Source organism: Helicoverpa zea, chromosome 1 (genome assembly GCF_022581195.2).
Source record: "Helicoverpa zea isolate HzStark_Cry1AcR chromosome 1, ilHelZeax1.1, whole genome shotgun sequence".
In the NCBI taxonomy this organism is placed as follows: domain Eukaryota; kingdom Metazoa; phylum Arthropoda; class Insecta; order Lepidoptera; family Noctuidae; genus Helicoverpa; species Helicoverpa zea.
Genome location: NC_061452.1, coordinates 115,739 through 140,321, shown reverse-complemented (window position 1 = coordinate 140,321; position 24,583 = coordinate 115,739). Strand labels below are relative to the sequence as shown.

Genomic DNA, 24,583 nt, shown 5'->3' with positions numbered 1-24,583 from the left:
CTCCACTTTACTTTCTTTGCGTAAGAACTTTTGACCTACTTCAAAAATACGCTTGTCATCATTATTTTGGACGACAAACAATAGATTATATTGTCATAAATCGTCGTTTACATACATTTGCATACGATTAGTTGGTGAGCACGCATGTTTTTATATGCGGCAGGTAGTAGTAGGTATGTGCCGCGGCACGTGGTGAGCGGAGCGGCTCACCTTGAGCAAAGCGAGCACCCCCACACAGACACGTGCACCCCTAACACACTCACGCACACACGCAAAATAAATCACTTAGCTTTACAATGGACCGTTTGTGGTCAAATATCATACCAATCATGATAAATAAAATAATTCAAGAAGGTAGATAGTTATAACCTAAATTAGTCGTCTCGTAATGACCGTCTGTTCGCAAATTTCGTTAAAAAATTATATACTTCAAGGCTCCTTCAAGGATATCAAGACTACCTTTGTATCGATTTATCAATATGTATAATCTAAATCTCACCTTTTTGAAATAAAACCCTTAAAAAAATCATTCAATTACGTCATTTAAAAAAATTACCAACACAAATCACAATTTTATGCAAGTACTTACAACATTTCGCTAACATTTATATTTATTAAACTATGCACAAAGTATACTACACCGCGCTCCGTCCGCATGACGAGCGCCGAGAGCCGCCACAGCTGCAGTCGATGCCCACATGACATTCGGTAAACCAGTTTCATGTGTTTCTATACTTAGGTACTGCTGCTAAATACACTTTCCTGGCCCCGAATATACCACAAAACCCCACCTTTAACCCATATTTCCACTGCCACTCTCCCAGAATTGCACATTCGTTCCGTTAAATGGAGTGGTAAAGCACTGCAGCGCAATGTGATAAGCGCGGGCTACGGGAACAGGTACATGTAGAAGAGCGCGGCGAGCGCGGCCAGCACGAGCGGCGGCCCCCACACGCTGAGCAGCGTGGCCAGCGTGAGCGGCTCGGCCGCCTGCTGCGCCTGCTGGTCGCGCGAGCGCACCGGCCAGTGCTCCTCCGGCACCACCTCGCCCGCCACGAACTGCTGGCGCCACTCGAGCGCGATCTCGCTGTGGCCCACGTCGTGGAAGCACTGCGAGGCGTCCTTGCCCGCGTTGTCCAGCAGCACCTCCACGCCGCCCGGGTGGTCGTCGAAGAACGGCGTCACGTCGTACACCACGTTGTCGATGATGATGGCGGCGTTGTCGCGCTGGTTGCGCGCCTCGACCTCCTTGCGCGTGAACTGAGCGGCCATGTTGCGCGCGGGCACCTCACTCGGCGGCTGGCTGGAGACTGTGTGACTGCGCTACTGGCCTGTGTGGGGTCACGGGTGCTCGAGGCGCGGGATCGCTCGGGTGTCACGGGAGACTCTCGCTAAGAAGCGCCGGTGGTCGACTGACCGCCCGAATCCGCACCACCTGTCGTGCTCGATGACACTACCTACCTTCCATATGCAAATTGTATACATAACGTACGACGCACATAGGAAATCACCGATCGATGTAAATTACGATTAAAATATACAGAAAACTTGTGGGTATGCAAAAATATAGGTACATCGTAATAACTGTAAGTTGCATTAAACTTACCTACTTGCTATTCTGAAGATCGATCAATCAGTGCGTCAGATTAACACAACAGAACATTAAAAACCGGAACATTTGTTCAACATTTCTTAAAATCAGCATGGAAAGGGACATTTTTTTTTCAAATATTCGTAATAACCTGAACAAAAGTGGCCTTGTGGGTAAAGAACCAATGATATGAGTGGCAATACTGGCAATGTTCTTCGCAACGATCCAGTTACGCCTATTACTATTACTACCGTACTCCACAACCGGCTTATTTCAGTTTACAAAATTTTCTATTTGGGCTTTTACTGTAGGTACTGTAGTATCTATTCTATGTGTTTTGTTAGACAGAGGTGCCATAACGGAATGAGCGGTGGACGAGGAACGTTAGATACCGTTTGATTTCGCCCTTATGCGCCTTTGGACCCGACATTTTTTTGTAATACCAAAAATCGTTGTCAGATGTCTTAAAGAACCCGAACACCTCATTATTAGGTACATTAGTCATGCATGACTGATCGTTTTGGTCATGCCCTCTGTACGTATTTGACCTAGAAAAAAGCACGCTTTCAAAATCTCTCGGGAGATTTGAATAATAGTCATCTGACTGCTGACTTCTTTTATTTACTATTTTCTATTTTTTTAATTGTTGATGACAAAACGTTTCGTTTTTATCATCATCATCCTGCGAACCTTTTCCCAACTATGTTGAGGTCGGCTTCCAGTCTAACCGGATTCAGCTGAGGTGCTCAACCTAGTTACCCGGGCAACCCAACACCCCTTGGTTAGATTGGTGTTAGACTTATTGGCTTCTGACTACCCGTAACGACTGTCAATAACAGCCGGGACCTACAGTTTAACTTGCCATCCGAAACACAGTCATTCGTATCAAAGATATACTTAGAAAGTACATAGGTACAAACTTAGAAAAGTTACATTGATATTTGCCTGGCCTGGAATCGAACCCGTGCCCTCATACTTGAAAGGTTGGTTCTTTACCCACTAGGCCACCACGACTTTTCGTTTCGACAAACGTTCGAAAAACGTTTCGATAAAAACGACCTTGATAAGATATGACGTTCCGTTCCTTGCATTCACGTACTTAGGTAAGCGCCATGTAGTCACCAGTTAGAAAAAGATTTTTTTAATTTTTTTTTTTTTTTGTTTTAATTATAATATGCAATCAGTTACTACTATAAGCAGATGTCTTGTACGACGATGTTGATGAGAGTGTGTGAGACAAGATATCTTTTCTCTTTAGTCGCTTTTGCTAGGATCTTGTTTTGAGGCCTGCGGCCAGGTCATTAGGATGTACTTCATGACTGTGGATTTCGCTGTTTTTAACAAACCAGGGCACCTTGCATATGCATCTTAAGATAGCATTTTGCATCCGTTGAATGATACAAACATTGGAAGCACTACAACTACCCCATAGTTGTATTCCATATGTCCAGATTGGTTTTAGAATAGCTTTGTAGATCAAAAGTTTGTTATCGGTTGATAGCTTGCTATTTCTCCCCAACAGCCAAGCGAAGTTTTTAAAGCGTATGTTCAGTTCCTCTCTTTTGGTCTTCAAGTGGTGGTTCCAGGTGAGTCTTCGACCCAGGTGTAGGCCCAAGTATCTCACAGTGTCTTTGTGGGGTAGAATGGAATTGTCAAGCATCACAGGTGGGCAGTCGCCTCTACGTAGGGTGAATGTAACCTGGACAGATTTGGAAGCGCTGACCTTAATTCTCCAGGTTTGCAACCACTTTGAAATTTTGTCAAGTCCTCTTTGAAGAATTTGTGAAGCCTCTGTGGGGTCACTACTACTGGCTAAAATTGCCGTGTCGTCAGCGAATGTAGCGGTAGTCACACCATCTTCTTCTGGTAGATCTGCAGTGAACAAAGTGTACAGTATGGGCCCCATTACTGATCCTTGGGGTATGCCAGCTTTGAGGTTCAGTAATTCAGATGTTGCCTCCGACTCTTTGACCTGGAAGATTCGTTCTGTTAGGTAGGACTCAAGCAGTAGAAAATAGCTGTGGGGAAGAAATTCCTTGATCTTAAACAGTAAACCCTTATGCCAAACTCGATCAAATGCCTGCTGGATATCTAGGAATACCGAACAGCAAAAGTGTTTTTCCTCCAAAGACTTTCTGATTCTGTCACACACCCTATGGACCTGCTCGACAGTAGAGTGATGAGATCTAAATCCAAACTGGTGAGAAGGTATGATACCATTTTCATCGAGTACAGGCATTATTCTGTGGAGCAAGACTTTTTCGAAAACTTTTGAGAGAATCGGAAGTAGGCTGATCGGTCTGTAAGACGAGACATCAGTTGGCGATTTTCCCGCTTTCTGTATCATCAGAATTTGAGATATTTTCCAAATCTGTGGGTAATATTGAACTCTGAGAACTCCATTATAAAGAGTTGTCAAAAATACAACTGCCTTTTTCGGTAACTGGATTAAGACGTCTTTAGTTATTAAGTCAAAACCAGGAGCTTTTTTATTAGCCAAGTTTCTAATAACAGCCCACACTTCTCTGACAGTTGCTGGGCGTGGAGGGGGAGTTAATTGGAAATCTTGTTTCAGCGTTATATCGATATCCTCCTCGGACGCGTCGGTAGCTGAGTCATTTGGGCGGAACACATTTGCCAAATGCTCGGCAAAAGCGTCTGCTTTCTGTTGAGGAGTTCTCGCCCAACCATCGCCCCGTCTAAGGGGTGGGATAGAATTGGTAGGCCTTGCGTAGTTTTTTGTGAACTTCCACAGAGAGTAGTTAGACGATGAAGTAGCAGTCAGTGACTCCAACTGCATTTCCAGTGTGTCGTCATGCCATTTTTGTAATAAGTCTTTTACGTTTCTGGCTGCGCGGTTGAATTCTGACTTATCTTGTTCCAGCCTACTTTGTTGCCAAATTCGACGGAGCCTCCTTTTCTCAGTCACTGCTTTTTTGACCTCCAATGGATAGTTGGTCAGCTTTTTGACTTGATTCATTACTGGAGTGTTAATCCAGCACGCTCTTTGTATCAATAAGGTGATGTATTCCGCTGCATTATCTATGTCCTCTGGAGTTTTCAGGGCGACTTTTAATTGAATATTGTCGTTTATGAAGTTTCTGAACGACTCCCAGTCAGTTTGCTTATTGTAAAGTTTAGGAGGGCATGGTTTCTCAATTACTTTTGTACTAACAGTTAACAAGACCGGTGTATGGTCCGATGCGGTATCGTAACAAGATTCTGGTTTCATGTAATTCCTAGACAGTCCTTTTGTAAGGAAGAAGTCAATTAGGTCAGGGATTTTAGCGGGATCACTAGGCCAGTATATCGGTTCAGCAGAGGTTACAGCACTGAGGATGTGACGATCCAAGCTAAGTTTTAACTGCCTGCCACGCGTTGTAGTTAACCTGGATCCCCAGCCAACGTGTTTTGCATTCCAATTACCTCCAACGATGAAGCGATTACCGAGCATTTCAAAAAAATGGGGGAACATTGCCTCATTTATGTTGTGACTGGGGGGGCAGTATACAGCTGAGATATGTATGATTCCGGTTTGATCTTCTAAAGCTATTGTTGTGGCTTGTATATGGTCGGTTCTGTAAGCTGGTAAGAGGTGGTGCTTTATGTTTTTTTTTTTATTATGATTGCTGAGCCGCCATGAGCTCTTCCATCAGGATGGCTTGTTAGGTAACAATGATAATCTGGAAATTTCACCTCGGATTTTGCAGTACAATGTGCTTCTGATATAAGTAGTATATCTAGTTTATGGTCTATCATTAGGAGTTGAGCTTCATTTTTGCTGGGGGTTAACCCGTTTATGTTGTAAGTAGCTAGTCTTAGACAAGTCATTTTTTTAATAAAAAGAAAATCCCTCGTTCCCAAAGAAATCATTTTTTTTTTCATTTTTTTACATAAAACCAAATAAAATGCTAACTATGGACACCCTACGCGCTTTATAGCAAGCGGAACGGAACGCGGTCTTTTTTTGTTGATAGAAACCTAGTTGACATATGGTTGACAAATGACACTTAACATTATTTATGAAATGAAGACCTGTGTTTTTGATATTTATAACTGACTTATTTTGTTTCTTTGATTGATACGACAATACAACGCGGATGAAAATGTGTTTTCCAAAAAATACTATTACAATGTGGTATTAACACCCTCAGTTTAAATTAAGTAATTGTAAAGTTAGGAAAACATTAGTTTTAGGTTAGACTTCTTAGGAAAATATGAAACTTGTAAGTATTCATAACTTGTAGAATCGATTAAATGTAAAATGTAGTGGCTTGGTGCACTAATGCGATTGTCGACCGGCACGCCGGCAGTACTGCCTCAGCAGCGATGCGGCCAAGCCGTGCTTCGTGCTGTCGTTCAAGGAGCTGCTCATCATGCTGGACTGCGGGCTGTCGGCGCACTCGGTGCTCAACTTCCTGCCGCTGCCGCCCGTGCCCAGCACGCGGCTCGCCTCGCTGCCCAACTACACGCCGCCGCACCTCAACGATCCACTGCTTGAGGGGGTTTGTTATTCAACATTACTTTTTGTTTACACAACACAAACATTCTGTTTTATCCATCCATCTTGAAAGTTCTTTTTGGGGTTTTGTACCTTGTAAGATCTGTCGCTTATAGCAGCTTATAGAGACATTAATGTAATGTCTCTCACGAATTTAAAATAAAAAATTATTTACGAAAACATAGATTACATGAATTAGTAATTAAAATGTCTTAGACATTGAGGTAAAACAAACTGTCTTAATAATAACAATCGGATAAACTAAGTTAATCTAGGCTAATATCTACATACAGGCAATAATAAAATAAAAACAGTTCTAATTCTAAACATAAGGACCACTGAACAAGGTTTATTTAAACCTGTGTTTCAGGCTATCATATCAATATAACAGAAACTATTATAAAGAAATCACTTGTACTTGAGTGGTTGAGGCCATCACAATTTTTTAAGAAAACTGAAATAACGCTAAATAAAATTATTGTAAATTGTAATGGGTGATTATGGCAAAATTTACTGAATGCCTAAAGACAATTAGGTATGCCGTAATGAATATACAAAAGTACCTTTGAAACTATTAACTGAGTAGCCATGGCACATGTTTTTGGCAGTTACAGATGACAGCTTAATTAGTTCCTTGTGTAATTCATTCATTCCTTGTGGAAGTTGTGGTGGCCTAATGGTTAAAGAACCAACCTCTCGAGTATGTGGGTGTGGGTTCGATTCCAGGTAAGGCAAGTACCAATGCAACTTTTCTAAGTTTGTATGTACTCTCTAAGTATATCTTGGACACCAATGGCTGACAAAAAGGTGAAGGAAAACATCTTGAGGAAACCTGGACTATAGTCTGAAATCACCAACCCGCATTGAGCAAACGTGGTGATTAATGCTCAATCCTTCTCCATGTGAGAGGAGGCCTGTGCCCAGCAGTGGGACGATAAAAAGGCTGTAACAGTAACAGTAATTCATTCAGATCTGTTTCTTATTATTTGTTGCAGGAATTAAAAGATTGCTGCGGACGTGTTTTCGTAGACAGTATTCCAGAGTTCTGTCCGCCGCTAGACAAAGTGGTAGACTTCTCCCAACTGGACGTGATTCTGATCTCCAACTACACGTGCATGCTGGCACTGCCGTTCATCACGGAAGACACGGGCTTCAAGGGCCAGGTGTACGCGACGGAGCCCACGCTGCAGATCGGGCGCTTCTACCTGGAGGAGCTGGGCTCGTGGCTGGCGGGCGCGGGCGGCGCGGGCGCGGCGCGGCGCTGGAAGGAGCTGCTGCACGTGCTGCCCGCGCCGCTGGCGCTGGCGGCCCGGCCCCGCGCCTGGCGCCGCCTGTTCGCGCGCGAGCACATCGCGCGGGCGCTGGCGCGGGTGCGCGTGGTGGGCTACGACGAGCGCGTCGACGTGTACGGCGCGCTGGACGCCACGGCCGTCAGCTCCGGCTTCTGTCTCGGCTCCGCCAACTGGGTGCTGCGCTCCGCACACGAGAAGGTGACCTCTTCTCTTGATTTTTATTTTCACACCGACGTGTGCACGAGATGAAAATTAAATGATTAGTCGAGCCGAGCACCCATCGGGCGCAAGAGATAGTGGTCTCAGTACCGGTTGCGGAGACAGGTGGCGTACGTGAGCGGGTCGTCGACGCTGACGACGCACCCGCGGCCCATCAACCAGGCGGCGCTGCGCGGCGCGGACGTGCTGGTGCTGGCGGCGCTGACGCAGACGCCGGCGCACAACCCCGACCACATGCTGGGCGACCTGTGCGTGCACGCGGCCGTGACGCTGCGGGCGGGCGGCTCGGTGCTGCTGCCCGTGTACCCGTCGGGCGTGCTGTACGACCTGCTGGAGTGCCTGTCGGCGCACCTGGACCAGGCGGGGCTGGCGGCCGTGCCGCTCTACGTGCTGTCGCCCGTGGCCGACTCCTCGCTGGCGTACAGCAACATCCTGGCGGAGTGGGTGTCGGTGGGCAAGCAGGCGCGGGTGTACCTGCCGGAGGAGCCGTTCCCGCACGCGGCGCTGGCTCGCGGCGGCCGCCTCAAGCACGCGAGGCATCTGCACGACGACGCCTTCAGTGCTGACTTCCGACAGGTCTCCTACTGCTTACATTTAAAATATTTTATTATCTACGAGTTAGGGTCTCAGCACACATATGGGATCGGAAAGGGATCGTCACCGTATCGCCTCGAGCCGTTCAGAATGGTTTGTATTAAACTCCCTACTGCAACGCACACTAATCGGAATAATAACGTAATCGCCTCGCCTCGGAACAGGCTCCGAACTTGAATTCCCGCGCTTACGGCTCATCGTCCCTGCGCTTACGTTTCTCCGTCCCCGCGCTTACGTCTCTCCGTACCCGAGCTCACATCTCTTCGTCCACCCTTTCCCCTTTCCCCTCCCGCGACTTGCCTGCTAAAGACGCCGCCATTCGCAAGGAGTATTTCATTCGTGTTGCGCGTATGTTTTATTTAAAATTTTAAGTTCGATTCAAACACAAAATAACGATGCAAAGGGAGAAACTTATTGAAGAAGTGAGAAAATATCCATATTTATATGACTTAGGTGATGCTTAATACAGCATACCAGGGGGCGGCGAGGCGTAAGCGCGGTGTCGCCTAGCCGTAGCCGAGTTGACGTACAGGCGCTGCTGATACGCTTTCGTTACGTGCATACGGTAGGTTGACGCCTGGTTGACAGCGAGGCGAAAGGCTTTACGGTTACGATCCCTTTCCGATCCCATATGTGTGCTGAGACCTTTAGACTTCAAACTTTTTTTTACCTTCCTCGCTTCCTGACCTCTTACCATTCTTAAATAATTTTTCTTATATTTTTGTCGTATGTTCTTCTCTTTGCAATGGGTTTTATCCTAGCCGAGTAGAGTTTGGATCAGCTAAAGTGTCCATATATGCGAACTAATAAGTATTGTGTGTGCAGCCTTGCGTCGTCTTCTGTGGACACCCGAGTCTTCGTTTCGGAGCCGCCGTGCATCTCGTCGAGCTGTGGGCGTCTAACCCTGCTCACGCCATCATATTCACTGGTCAGATGTCATCTAATGACGATTTTATTTAGGAACTTAACAGTCAATAAATAAGAATTAAGTTTATATCAGAAGAAATGAGGTTAATTTCCTTAGTTTCATTCGAGTACTTATTATTGTGATCAAAGCGTCAACGATATTCACTGACGGGATCGGTTCGTTCGCAGAGCCCGACTTCCCGTACCTGGACGCGCTGGCGCCGTTCCAGCCGCTCGCCATGAAGGCGTTCCACTGCCCCATCGACACGTCGCTCAACTACTCGCAGGCCAACAAGCTGGTGCGCGAGCTGCGGCCGCGCGAGCTGGCGCTGCCCGAGCAGTACGCCGCGGCGGCCGGCGGCGCCGCCCCGCGCCCGCACATCGCGGCCGACGTGCCCACCGTGCTGCTGCGGCGCGGGGCCGCGCGCGCCTGCGGGCCGCGGCGCGGGCTGGCGCGGGCCTCGCTGTCGGCGGCGCTGGCGGCGCGCCTGGCGCCGCGGGACGTGCGCGCGGGGCTGCGCGCCGCGCCGCTGTGTGCCGCGCTGCGCGTGCGCGACCGCCGCGTGTCGCTGGACGTGCCGCCGCCGGGCCCGGGCGCCGCGCGCGAGGCGCCGCGCCTGGACTGGGCGGCGCCGGACGTGGAGGCGCTGGTGCGGGCGCTGGCGCGGGAGGGCGTGGCGGAGGCGCGCGTGGAGCGCACGGCGGACGGCTGCATCGTGCACCTGCCGCGCCACGACACGCTGGTGCACGTGGAGCGCCACGCCACGCACGTGTTCTGCGAGGCCGACGCCGCCGTGCGCCACGCGCTGCGCCGCGCGCTCGCCGCCTGTCTGCCGCACGTGTAGCCGCGCCGCCGCCTGCCGCACGTGTAGCCGCGCCGCCGCCTGCCGCACGTGTAGCCGCGCCGCCGCCTGCCGCACGTGTAGCCGCGCCGCCGCCTGCCGCACGTGTAGCCGCGCCGCCGCCTGCCGCACGTGTAGCCGCGCCGCCGCCTGCCGCACGTGTAGCCGCGCCGCCGCCTGCCGCACGTGTAGCCGCGCCGCCGCCTGCCGCACGTGTAGCGCCGCTGTCGAGCCGCCGCCGCCTGCCGCACGTCTAGTGCCGCTGTCGAGCCGCCGCCGTGCACTTACTTACTTTTCTAATATATATTGATATAATATATCTTGTACTTTATTTTATTCTGCCGACTGTTTGGTGTACGTGTCACCATGACAGACAACAATATGAATGTCATTGGCACATGATTGGTCTTATTTAAGTAGCAGTTGATATCCTTCTTCTTGCTCCTGCCCTATTCCCAATTTTACTTGGGGTCGGCGCAATATGTCATTCTCTTCCATTTTCCCCTGTCACTCGTCATACTGACACTCACTCCCTTCCTATTCATGTCATCTTTCAGGCAATCCATCCATCTTTTCCTAGGTCTTCCACTTCCTCTCCATCCATATACATTCATACTTAGCACACACTTTGTTGCATGCATATCATCCCTCCTCATTACATACCCATTAGCAGTTGATATCCAATTGACACATAATTAAATTAGCATAATCGAGCCCGTTTTTGGGGCCGAAACTAAAATATTATAATAGACATGATGACTAAAATAATGAACCCGTATTTTTTATTTTCTCTCGGTAACAAAAAATAACGAAGATATAACACGAGAATTTTTTTTCTTACGGCACGTCTGAGTAATAAGGACATTGGGCAGATTGGTATACCCCACCAATAGCGATGTCATACATATCATTGGATAGGCCTTTTTATGTAGAACAACATTTACTACGACAGCTTTGTTCTATTGTAGGTACCGTAGGGGGTACAGCAGGTAGAACTCAGGAGACTTACACTTAGTGGAACTTAGTTTTTCTTCTAAAAACTTGAGATATCGATAGATTATTAAGTTAACTTTAACTTTTGCACAGTTTTTGATCTATATCTCAGAACGGACGAATATATTTCAGCAAAGCTGTCATAGTAAATGTTGTTCTACATAAAAAGGCCTATCCAATGATATGTATGACATCGCTATTGGTGGGGTATACCAATCTGCCCAATGTCCTTATTACTCAGACGTGCCGTAAGAAAAAAAAATCTCGTGTTATATCTTCGTTATTTTTTGTTACCGAGAGAAAATAAAAAATACGGGTTCATTATTTCAGTCATCATGTCTATTATAATATTTTAGTTTGGTATACCCCACCAGGGGCCCGATTCTCCTAAGTTAATAATGTCAAAATCGAATCGCAATATGATCGCAATAGCAGTTTTAACCATATCGGGCATTCTGCTACTAATATAAGACCAATCGTATTCGATTGACATTTGATTGGTGTGCGATTGGTCTGGGGCCTGCTATTTTGGTGATTTTGGTCTATACGGTAGTTTGCTCTACAATCATATTGCAATTGTAAATCATTTGCAGACAAAATGATTCATTATTGAATGACAGAAAAGGATGAAAACGTTTTTTCAAAGAAAAAATAGCGGAATGCCACATACGCTTCAATCGTAATCGAGTCGTGATTGGATGAATGGTCGTGAAAACGTCTGAAAACCGACGCCAAGAAAAACTTGTCCGCAAACAGACTTTAGGGTGCGTCCACATCTGGCGAATGTGCCGCGAATGCGCAGCACGCGAGCCGATTGCGAGCCGTCTGCGAGCTGCGCGCGTGCAGTCACTGCAATAGTTTGGTGTGCCTCTTTAGCGCAACTCATGCAAGGCTCGTATAGAGCGCGCGAGCGACGCGCGATCTGCGCGCACTCAGTTCTCGCCCTTACAGTTCCGTATACTGGCTCAGTACTATCGAAGATGTCAGACGTCGCGCGCCGCCTGCGCGCTGATCGCGTACGGCGCTTAGGTCGCGCGCGAACTGCGCGCGGGCGGCGCAGAAGCGATGCACGAACAAAAAGTGTGCGTTCGCGCAGCGGAATGTTGTTGAATTTAAAGATTTTAATTATGCAGATAATTAGTGTATGACGTCCTATAATTGTGTATGGTAAATAAAAATTTGTGTATGCAGCCATTGTGGAGAAATTCACCAAAAACAGATTCCGCTGGGCGAACGTTGGCGAACGTTGTCCTGGCGGAACTTTTTTTAATCCATAGACTTTAGAAGAAAAGAGATGTGTCCGAAAATTAGTGTGTATTTGTGTATAATTGATTATGTATGAATGAAATCAGTGCATGCATAAACTTCTGAGAAATTCAAGTTTCCGCTACGCGAACTTTTGGCCATTAGCTAGTTTTCATATAAAGCGCTTACATAGAGAGCTGTAGATTTTTACATACGTTGTTTTGAATTTGTTTATATTTGTTTAAAAAACAGATTTAGAAAAAGTCGTAGGGTTTAAAAGATAAAAATATAAACGTAAAATACACTTATTAGGTCTTAGTTCTTAAAGTATGCAGTTTGGGGTCTAGATTTTCGCGTTTACACAAACCTTGTAAGTGTCTCCAACATGTTGCCAAGTATCAATGATGTTCCGTTAGTAATTAAAAAGTTATAGGATATTTTACCATGAATAGATCACTGTTTACAAAGCAGTCGAATATCACGACGTTCTAAAGGAATGAGGGTTTTCGATACTTTTTCTGCCGCCAGGCGGCGCTTCTATTCTATTCTATTTTTATTTATGGCAATCCATGTCGATGCAAACGTCGACGATTCTGCCAATGACAAGTGGAAGGAGAAGCAAGTAGTGCTTGTGATTGACAAAAAGACAAAATTAAGTTGATGTTATAGTCAAACTTGTGTAAACAAACAGAAATACATTTACATATATAAATAATAACAAAATGTTAGTAACATAAAACAAGTAACATATATACCACATTTATACAAACAGTGGTCTAAATAGATAGGCCAGAGTTTATAATTTAATATTATTACGATGGATGGACATCAATAGCGCCTGGAGCAGTTCTGGACAGGAGTAAGTTAAGAGGGAACGGAAATTAGTAGGGAGAGGAATCTTCAGTTTTTGGAGACGACCATATAAATCAAAAGATGAGTTATTGGGACAATTAAAAAATATATGGTCCAGGGAACCCTCATCCAGTCCACACTCGCAGAGAGATGAGTCCTGCACCCGAATTTTGCGCAAGAAGACCGGAGTACAACAATGTCCTAAACGTATCCTGCATAGAACCGAAATAACCTGTTTAGGGTATTTTTTAAAACGAGTAAACCACGGTTTCGATTTTACTGCCGGTTGGATAGCGTAGTACGAACTACCCTTCTTTCTGCTGGAGATATTCCACCATTCCTGCCACGAGGTCTCAAGACTCAATTTAGGTACGTTTAGTAGGTCATGCCCTTGAAGGGAGAAGTGTGCAAGGTCCGCTGATTCAGATGTGCATGCATCTTTAGCCAATGCGTCGGCACATTCATTTCCCGTTATACCGCAATGACTGGGAATCCAAACTAGGTGGACAACTTTCTCTTGCCGAGTGCAAGAGAAAAGGGACTTTTTGATATCTAGGACAATAGGACAATGGAGTTTAGATCTAAAGGGATTCTGGGATAGGGCTTGGAGGCAACTAAGGGAGTCAGTAAAGATAACTCCGAAGTTGATCTCATGGGACTCTATAAAGTGACAAGCTTCCAATAATGCCACGCACTCGCCTGTAAATATAGAAGACTCCTTTGGGCATCTGAATTTCATAATAATTTTCGAGTTCTGGTAATAAACCGCGGCTCCAGTATAACCGTCATTCAATTTGGAAGCATCCGTGAAGAACCTTTGAAACCCAGACCATCGTTCACCCAAAACCGCATTAAAGGTCGAATTTGCCGATGGGGAGTTTTTAGATATGCCAATATTGTAAAAATTTATTAGGAGTGAAGCAAAGTACATCATAGGGATAATTAAATAAAGGAAGCCTGGGATGTGATGCAATAGGAGATTCTAAATTTTGAAAAAATCGGAATGCTTTCAGGAATAAGGGGATTTCTTTATGTTCCCAATATTTTGAGCTGTGACAAAGAGTGTCAAGCTCTCTGAGTTTTGGGATGAGAGGGTGGGATGATTTAGGAATAACCCTGGACAAAAAACGGGAAGCAAGGTACTGACGTCTCAGGGCTAAAGGAGGTTCAGCGCATTCGACCTGTAAGGCGTTAATAGGCGACGACTTCATGCATCCTGTGATGATCCGGAGGCATTGAGATTGGATCCTATCTAAGCCGGCCAAGGCACCCTTGTTACCAGGAATCACCAAGTGTGACCCATAATCCAGAATGCTACGGACTAAAGCATTATAAATTAATTTCATAGTGAAGGGGTGTGCCCCCCACCAGACCCCAGAAAGAGCTTTCAAAATGGAGATGACTCGTTCGCATCTTTTGATTAGATAATTTATATGGTGAATACCGGATAATTTTGAATCTAAATAAACCCCTAAAAATTTTGCCTTTTTGGCTATGGGGATGCCTTGTCCTTGGATGTTCACTGAGACCTGAGGGATCAGTCGTTTTCGGGAGAAGATCACTACCGAGCTTTTTGGGGCGGATAATGAGAGACCATGGTCCAGAAGCCATGTGTGCAGAGAGTCCAGGGAGAGACAGAGAGATGAGGCAGCATCCTCGATGGATGGATTGACAACATACAACGCCAGATCATCAGCGTATTGCAGTAAATGACAATCAGAATTAAGGCTGGAGCCAATGTCTGCCGTGTAAAGATTGTAGAGTAAAGGGCTTAGAACAGAGCCTTGAGGAAGGCCCTTCCACGTCTGCCTCACCTCGAATACCTCCCCCTGCACTCTGAGCATTAATGAGCGAGACATAAGGAGTGCGCATATACATTGTACCATCTTACCCGGAATCCTCAGCTGTTGCAGTTTCTGCCTGAGAACTGGAAGAAGAACGCTGTCGTATGCGGAAGATATGTCAAGGAATGCGGCTACAGCAGATTCATTTTTGGAAAAGGCTGTACGGATGTCGGTTACCAAAATTGCCACACTATCCATGGTACTAAGCCCCTTTCTAAAGCCAAACTGGTGGCTCGGCAGTAAATCCCTAGACTCAACCAACCACTCAAGCCTATTTTTAATTAAGTGTTCCAGTAACTTGGCCAACACTGAGGACAAAGCAATTGGTCTAAGGCCATTCGGATCATCAGCAGTCTTGCCAGGTTTCAAGAGCGGAATAACTATTTGGACTTTCCACTGGTCAGGAACCCAACCATATTGATAGCAATAATTGATAATTTCCAGGAAGTATTGCTTAGCTTGAGAACCGGAATGAGCTACAAATGAGTACGGTATGCCGTCTATGCCTGGGGCGGAATCCCTAACATGACGTAACACCGCATCAAGTTCCTCCAACGAAAATGGTTCATTCATAGGATCGTCCAAAATATTTACAGACGGTAGCAGAAGTTCTGGAAATGAAGGAACATAGGCTGGAGCAATTTTGTCGAAGAAGGATTCAGCAGTTTCTCTCGTGATGGGGGAGGAGATAGATGGGGAGCAGCCTCGCCTAAAACGGTTAATGCTCTTCCATACTGCTGATATGGGAGTGGAAGGGGATAGAGAAGTGCAAAACTTAACCCAACCACGACGTTTCTTCTTATGAAGAAGCCGCCGAGATTGAGCAAACACTCGTCTGTACCGTAGGAGATTGTCGCTATTCATCGCTTCATTGTACTGTTTTTCGGCCTCTTTCCTTTCTTTGACAGCCGATGTGCATTCTTGATCCCACCACGGCGGTGACGGGATTTTATTTCTGGCACAGTTACGCAATGAAAAGGAAGTGTCTGCACTTGAAGTAATGGCCGAGATAAAGCCATCGTAACAACTCTTAGCATGGCAGTGACCAGAAGAAACTTGGGAACTCGAAGTTAAATTTGGAAGCAAACTGATTTTCTCCTCCAGTAAAGATGAAAACTTCGACCAATCAGGTTTGGTCAGGTTGTACTTCAATAGTGGAGGAGAAGTTTTCTCTAAATAGGTTTTATTAAGAAAAGTTATAACAATAGGGTAATGGTCGCTACCATGCGTAAGGCTAGTACATTCCCAATGAATTGATGCCGCCAACTCTACTGAACAGAATGTGAGTACTACACAACTCTTTTGCTGACCGGGGAGGGATCTACGAGTAGGACTACCATCATTTAGGATGCAAAGGTCTAGGTCATCCAAGATTTCTACTAAACCTTCCCCAAAAGAATCACAGCGATTGGAACCCCATCTAAAATGGTGACAGTTGAAATCACCCATAACAAGGACGGGTCCTACAATATTGTTTAGGATGTCTCTAATAGTACCTAAGAACCTGTGCTGTGGGTGGGAGATATAGACAGATAAAACTGTGATACCTTCAACTCTACCTGCGACTACATTCATGTCACCATCCAGAGCAGAAAGGCTTAGGGTTGAGAGTGGAACACGATTATTAACAAGGAGAGCCGACCCTCCATAGCCATCAGATCTGTCACATCTGAGAATATTAAAAAGTGGTATATTAAAACTGAGACTCGGGGTAAGCCAAGTCTCAGCAATTGAGCAAGCCAAAGGCTTGAATTTATTGAGAAGGAATATGAGGTCGTGTTTCTTATGCCACACGCTCCTCACATTCCATTGTAGGAATATTTGACGGGACGCCATTTTTAATATTTGAGAGCAAGTTAACTAGTTGATAGGCAACGTTGGACGGTATTTGTGCATTATTAGAAGATAAAATTGTACTTAAAAGTTTAACAAGAATTTCTATCAGTGATGAAGTATTATTATCGACGAATAGGTTATTTAAAGCGCAGCCATCAGGCTGTGAAGATGCAGGGGAGTTAATGATTTGCTGATGAGCAGCTTTATCGTAAGAGGGAGATAGAGGGGCATGGGTCTTCGGCTTAAGAAAAACGGTTTTGCGATATGACTGAGTGGGGGCAGGAACTGCTTTTGTAGCATTCGCGTAGTTGCGAGAAACAGCATATGAGAGGGACTTCTCAGCCATAACGGTCTTAATGGCCTTCTGTCTGCCCAGCTCCGGGCAAGATTTGCTATTCGCAAAATGATTCCCCGAGCAGAGCACACAAAATGCCTCCGCCTCAGAAATGCTGCAACCATCACCAGGGTGATCATGGCCGCACTTACTGCAGCGGGGTTTAGACCGGCAAACAAGTTCCACATGACCGAACCTACAGCACTTACGGCACTGGATGGTGGGGTAGACATACTGTTGGACTGGGAGGGAAGTATAACAACAGAAAACTCTTTGCGGTAATACCTGACCGTCAAATGTTAGAACACATGTTTCTGTTGCCTTAAATTGTGTCACTCCATCAATCACCACTTTCCTATTTATGCGTCGCACTTTTAGAATTTCACCACAACCTGAGGGGACTTGTAGATACCTTTGAGCTTCCTCTTCATTTAGATCAGTGGGCACACCGGTAACAACACCCATGCGAGTAATATTGAAAGTAGGGATAGAGGCAACAAAACTATTTTTGGGAAAGATGTTAAATTATTAATAATAAATGAAGTCGCATCCTGAGGGGATTTGAATTCTACCGACACACGGTTCCTGCCGACTTTTTTAACGCCATCGCGGACAATGCAAGTTATGTTGTGTTTTTGAAGGAATATGCCAAAAGTAACTGGATGCAGAGAGGAACCGGTGTTAGGCTGGGGTTCCAATCGAGAGACGTGTACAATGAACGGTGCCTTATCAGTAGCAGAGTACCTGCTGCGGCCAATTAAATTCTTTAGTTGTTTCGGTGGCGGGGTTGACACGGCAATGTTTGAATCATCTCCGGAGCGTTTCCTGGCATTCGAGGGTGATGAGGTGAGGGAGTCCGCGATGCTGCAAGCAACATCGGCGAATTGGGAGAGTGGGTAATTGGGGGAAAGAGGAGCAAATGCAGAGATGTCGGGAGGATCGGGGTCGGGGGGTTTATTGAGTTCCATAGTGCTTGTTAAGCCTAGTTAATTACCTAAATAACACTACACTACTGGTAACAAACACAAGGACAACACACAATCACAAAAATAAGTCACAAAAGATCACTAAAACACTGAAAACAGCTGAAAATTCTAGGCACACGTGCTTACCAAAGACACTCTGTGGCGAGAATCTCAGGCGGCGCTTCGTATGCGTCAGGTCCAAACAGCTGTCAAATAGTATGGAATTGTAGGGTCCGAACTTATTGTTTATTGAAATTCTGTTCAAATATTGGAAGTGTTATTGATTTTATTATGGACTACGGTCAGAATAAGGTTTCCGAACTAAAAATTGAGCTAAGAGAGAGGGTGCAAAAGTCACTGGTACAAAGGAAAAGCTTGTTGAAAAATTTGTTAACACAATATGATTTAGTTTTTTTTATTTACTCAACCTCAATAGTAAAACAATAATGCAGTGCTTTAATTATAAAATAAAAAAAACACTAAAATCGTTCACTATTCATAGTAAAGATAAGCACTTTGACAGTTACCTGGACCTGACGACTCGGTGCTGCCACCTGGTGGACGCCATTTTAGAAAACCCTCATTGCATGGTAAAATGTATGCCAATAATTAGTTTAATCATTCAACTATTCACTTGCAAAATTTCATGTCATTAAATTCAGTAATTAAAGAAAGACAATTATAATACTGACGGAGCATCGAAACCCTACATAATCCGACCAAGTTCGGATAGCTACAAAAAAGCGGCCGTGCCATATATCTAAGCAACGTTCTTAACTTGGTAGGTTAGTATTTTTTAATATGGTACAGTTGCGTACACAAGCGTTAGGAAAAAATAAAACAATTGTATTTCTTGATTGAAAAATATTTTTTTAATAATAATGCCACTATCTACGACAGGTTTTCGATGCTCCGTCAGTATTATAATTGTCTTTCTTTAATTACTGAATTTAATGACATGAAATTTTGCAAGTGAATAGTTGAATGATTAAACTAATTATTGGCATACATTTTACCATGCAATTCCTTTAGAACGTCGTGATATTCGACTGCTTTGTAAACAGTGATCTATTCATGGTAAAATATCCTATAAATTTTTAATTACTAACGGAACATCATTGATACTTGGCAACATGTTGGAGACACTTACCAGGTTTGTGTAAACGCGAAAATCTAGACCCCAAACTGCATACTTTAAGAACTAAGACCTAATAAGTGTATTTTACGTTTATATTTTTATCTTTTAAACCCTACGACTTTTTCTAAATCTGTTTTTTAAACAAATATAAACAAATTCAAAACAACGTATGTAAAAATCTACAGCTCTCTATGTAAACGCTTTATATGAAAACTAGCTAATGGCCAAAAGTTCGCGTAGCGGAAACTTGAATTTCTCAGAAGTTTATGCATGCACTGATTTCATTCATACATAATCAATTATACACAAATACACACTAATTTTCGGACACATCTCTTTTCTTCTAAAGTCTATGGATTAAAAAAAGTTCCGCCAGGACAACGTTCGCCAACGTTCGCCCAGCGGAATCTGTTTTTGGTGAATTTCTCCACAATGGCTGCATACACAAATTTTTATTTACCATACACAATTATAGGACGTCTTACACTAATTATCTGCATAATTAAAATCTTTAAATTCAACAACATTCCGCTGCGCGAACGCACACGAACAAAAATGCACGCGCGCAGCTCGCGGGCAGGTCGCAAACGGCTCGCGAGCTGCACATTCGCGGCACATTCGCCAGATGTGGACGCACCCTTACAGTGGTTTTATAAGGAAATAAAGAACCATTCACATTATTCGATACTTACTGTTTTTTTCGGAGTCATCTGATGCTGAAAGGACGAAAATTGTGTCTGCGTAGTGCATGTGTATCGGAAGATGTTACTCTTTGAAAAGCACCGCGTGTCCATACTGTACTTACTTGGCGTTTTCTATCAAAGGTGAAAGTTGCTCTCAACAAGTATTGAAAAACGATTTTTTTTGTCTGATAAAACAAAGGGATTTGACGACTTCTAAAAATAATAATTGATTTTAGTCACCTCCAAAACATGTGATGGAACCAAAGTACACCAAGAGAGTTCTCAAACGTAGGAGGCGAAAATGTTATAGTGTAGGGCTGGGGCCCGATTCTCTTAAGTTAATAATGTCAAAATCGAATAGAAATCGAATCGCAATATGATAGGAATAGCAGTTTTACCCATATCGGTCATTCTGCTACTAATAAAAGACCAATCGTATTCGATTGACATTTGATTGGTGTGCGATTGGTCTGCTATTTTGGTGATTTTGGTCTATGTACGGTAGTTTGCTGTACAATCATTTTGCAATCGTAAATCATTTGCAGAATGATTCATTATTGAATGACAGGAAAGGATAAAAACGTTTATTTCAAAGAAAAAATAGCGGAATGCCACATACGCTTCAATCGTAATCGAGTCGGGATTGGATCTCAGTCGAATTGAGTCGAACGTGAATCGTATGTCGCTTAAGTAAAATTAGGAGAATCGGGCCCCTGCTCGCCACTGCTTAGTGTAAGACCCTTCATAAAGGTAGGAATTATGAAAAATAGGCGAATTCAAGTACTATAATATTTTAGAAACAAGCATTATTGTTATAAGCTAAGCATAAATTTACCGGCCATTAGGACTTTCCAAATTAAAAAGAAAATTTGAAATTTTTCCAAATTGAAAAGTTCTGAAAAACATTGCAAGAGTAGTAAAAATGACTCTTTGATCGGGCAACTTATGACGGTTTTGGTTTGGCTTATTGTAAATCCAATGAAACAAAAACTGGTAATAAGCGAAAAGTATCATGGCAATAAGTCGTACATGGAACATCGATAAATTCTACACAGATTTTAACTAAGCATGGAAGAAAATTCCCTTAGCTGTTACAAAACTGACCGCTATTGCTTGTTCAGAGATGTCGTACTGTTATTGAGGTAAAAGTAAATAAACCAAATATAAATACTTATTGGAATGTTCTATTATAGTGTAGGGAATGTTGTTGTAGAAAGGTAACTCCAATAATATTAATAATAGCTGTTGCCCGCAACTTCGTCTGCGTGGGCAATATAGAATAGTCAAAATACTACTTATCCCGTAGGTGCATTCTTTCACGTGACAGTATAATTAGGATTAGCACTTAGCAGTCGCATAGATTCATTGATCAAGGTTGTGTTGTGGATGTGACCATTTATCTAAACAAAAGAAGTAAAGTTTGTGACGTTGTGAATATCTCTGGATCTAGTCAGCCAATTTGGAAAATTATTACGTATGGTGCGTAAGTAATTTTCAGGAAACAGTTATAATCTATGTCTATATGCTTTGAGTCTGACAAAGCTGTCATTTGTACATTTTCTGCAGCTGCTGCGACTAATCAGAAGCCAGAAAGTCTGTCAGTTTCACCATGGATATCGTCTTGTGTAGTGAGACTGGATTGAAGATAGGTAGATAGGTAGTCGCTCCAAGCAAAATATTGGTACTCAAACAGATTCGGTGACTGGAAGGCAACACCAACATAGTTGGGGAATAGCTGGATGGATGATAAAATGAGTCATCATCATCAGCAGGCGCATAGGGTAGGATAGTTTCACTACTGGGGAGAAACACTTGTATGACGGGGATTTTTTGTGCACTTACCTACTCACTATGGTAAGGCTGACCCCACATTAGGCGTGCGCGATCCTCGGGCGTGTGAGTAGCGCGGGCGTCGCGAGCACGCTGCATGAACGTCGCGTTTTGCTGCCCTGCGGCATGTGTGAAGAGTCCAAGCGACGCGCTCGCAGCGAGCACGCGGCGCTCGAGTTGCGTTCTTACCCCTTCGCCCGCTATCCCCGCCGCCCGCTAAACGCCTTAGCAGTTAAACGTCAAGGAGAGCGGCGCGTGCGCGCCGCGAGCGCGCTGTAGGTAAATGCCGCAGGGCAGCAAAACGCGACGCTCACGCAGCGCGCTCGCGACGCACGCGCGTCGCCCGCGCTACTCACACGCCCGAGGATCGCGCACGCCTAATGTGGGGGAGGCCTAAGCCGGGACTCCACCGAAATGTTTGCATTAGTTCACGAATAGGCAAAATGTACGTATCTGTGAGAGTCCACTTCATGTGTTCGTACTTGAAACCTGCAGTTTTGCCAAGATTTTCAAAATGTACGCTTGCAATTTGTCATTTCTTGGTGGAGCCAGCAAATCGAAAGAAACATAAGTGTTGTATACTGTGCGTCACTACCGCACACCGGGAAAATTTCGCTCTTGCGGAGGACGTTTATATACCATATTTTGTGTCACACAGGACGACAGTAAGTATCCACCGAAACACTTTCAAAGATCTGATGAACGAACAAATCAGACCTGACTTGGTCACCTGGGGCCAATCAGAGCTCTATGAAGCGATCATATGCTTTGGCTCCTACTGTTATTGTGGTTTCTGAAAATTTATTCACCTCATTCAACGATGAATGTAATTCTGATGGTACTATTAAGAACACTTGCTTAGCGCAGAAGCTGACGTTGGCCGGTTGACTCTTTTGAATTCTCGAATAGGATACCATTGGTTTTTGTGCAATGCACACCTGCAATGCATGCTGGATTAGGATAGGATACAGGTGGATAGGATTTGCAACAGAAAACAATTCTGTCTTTGTGATTGAATGACATCAAACGTAGTTTTATATAAAAGGTGTTTTTTTAGACTTGGCTCGGGTCTTACTGAGACTGTTTGTAATCGTGACCAGTGTATTTGCGATCAGAAGTTGAAAGTAAGCATGTCTCTGGTATGCGACGCGCAATTTGTACGTTTTCAGACGCATAAAGCATTTTACGTGTGTATGGTATTAAATCGAGAAAGCTCCCATTTCTTATCTGCACTTTGTATCTGGGCTTGTTCTTAAAGCTACAGAATCCTACATTACCTACCTACCTACCTCACGCTTAGCAGCGCTTGCGAGAGACAGATCCTCCTTTCTTCTAGGATTAAGTTTACATATTTTGCATCAGAAAAAATAATTAAGGTCTACTTAATACTACTCACTCAAAGTAATTTGTTTTAAGGCCACCACATTAGTGGAAGATAAGCTAAACTATGTTTATGAAAAAAGCCTGATATGAACTCCATCTGTAACTTTAAATGATAATTAATTGTTATACTAAAGTCATCATTTTTGACATAATGTTCAAAAAATAATTTAGATGGCACCGTTTTAAATTTGGCTGAGAACTATTAATTTTCCTTTCATCAAGGTAATAATTATAATTGGATTTTGATGTGGCACGGCAAACTGACAAACACTATTGAAATGTCTATCGAATAATTACACTACGTGTTAAAATATGGTGAATTACGGAAAATACACAACTCCATCTGTTGGAATAATAATCCTCTATAAAGAATGTATGGTAATTTATTGTCATTTACCACCTCGCTCCTTTGGCAAATTTTATGTATTTTATTTAACACAGATTACCACAGATGGAGCTACTTTAACCTTGGCTAAACAAAATTTTCATTTTTTTTTTCTTCCGAAGTTACTTATGAAGGTGTGATTTTCTGTGTAAAGGTTAATAATAGGCCGATCAACTAATATAAGTACAACATTCAAATGTACAGTTTTGACAAACAGATTGCGTGTCGTAATATTTTACGTCTTGAATTCACAAATTAATCATATCTTTTGATAGAGTGAATCGATTTCGATGAAACAAAAACTAAGTAATACCCCAAGTTACGTAGAATTTTTGTATATAAGCATTGTCTGCATTGAATTCGTAGATTTTACGTGAATCCCGAACAAACAAACAGATAAACAGACAAACAGACAAACAGACAAAAATGACAAAAATGATGGAAATGGGTTCTGTTAGTTATCCTTTAACATGCTGGCTATTTTTTTTGTCAATTTCTTCAATGTACAAAAATTACTTTTCTACAGATTTATTATATGTGTCGGAGACTGTCATTAGTACGGACACTAAACGTCACGCAAGCGCGCCCTCTGGTGGCGTTTCCGGTGAAACAACATTTTGGCGCGCTTGGCAGAGTAGTGGCGGTCAGCGTGGCGTCCGCATAGCTCAGTCTTGATCGAGTCTTGGTCGAGGCTTCGTCGAGTCTTCGTGGAGTTGTCGCGTTACTGCCTTTCGTTACGTGTAGTGTGATTTTCGTATTGTAATGGTTCTTCTAACCTAACAGACAGACATGTGTTGCTGTGGAGTTTGTTCCGCCACTTCTTCTCCCCAGCCAAAACACATAGGAAGTGGCGAAGGGCGGGCGGTTTTCGGGCTGTCTTTTGTTCTGACTAATTTGAATAAACGTTTGCATTTTGAGTACGTTTGAGTTTTGAGTTTCTTTGAATTATCTCTTTGTACGAATACCCTAACTGATGTCGGACGATAGTGCCATCCTGATGACGCCTCCGACATCAGAAGTGGGATGTAATCCGAATGCCCACAGGGTCACGTGTTCAAAATGTGATCGTGTTCAAAGATTGTAGTGGTGAAAATTGCAACGCCAGATACGATACTGCTATTACATTGAATCGATCTAGGTAAGCACTAGG

General features: G+C 44.0%; 2 protein-coding genes across 2 annotated transcripts; one reads left to right on the top strand and one right to left on the bottom strand.

Moving 5' to 3' along the window:
* Positions 1–521: 521 nt before the first annotated feature.
* LOC124634079 (cytochrome b5-like) lies at positions 522–1,444 on the bottom strand. Its single transcript, XM_047169493.1, has one exon. It carries the CDS (start codon positions 1,270–1,272, stop codon positions 889–891), a length of 384 nt encoding a protein of 127 aa, XP_047025449.1. The 5' UTR covers positions 1,273–1,444; the 3' UTR covers positions 522–888.
* A 4,144-nt stretch (positions 1,445–5,588) lies between these two features.
* LOC124632666 (integrator complex subunit 9) lies at positions 5,589–10,717 on the top strand. Its single transcript, XM_047167600.1, has 7 exons — positions 5,589–5,817; positions 5,905–6,096; positions 7,088–7,582; positions 7,709–8,179; positions 9,023–9,125; positions 9,293–9,967; positions 10,157–10,717. Exons 1-6 carry the CDS (start codon positions 5,809–5,811, stop codon positions 9,946–9,948), a joined length of 1,926 nt encoding a protein of 641 aa, XP_047023556.1. The 5' UTR covers positions 5,589–5,808; the 3' UTR covers positions 9,949–9,967; positions 10,157–10,717.
* Positions 10,718–24,583: the final 13,866 nt, after the last annotated feature.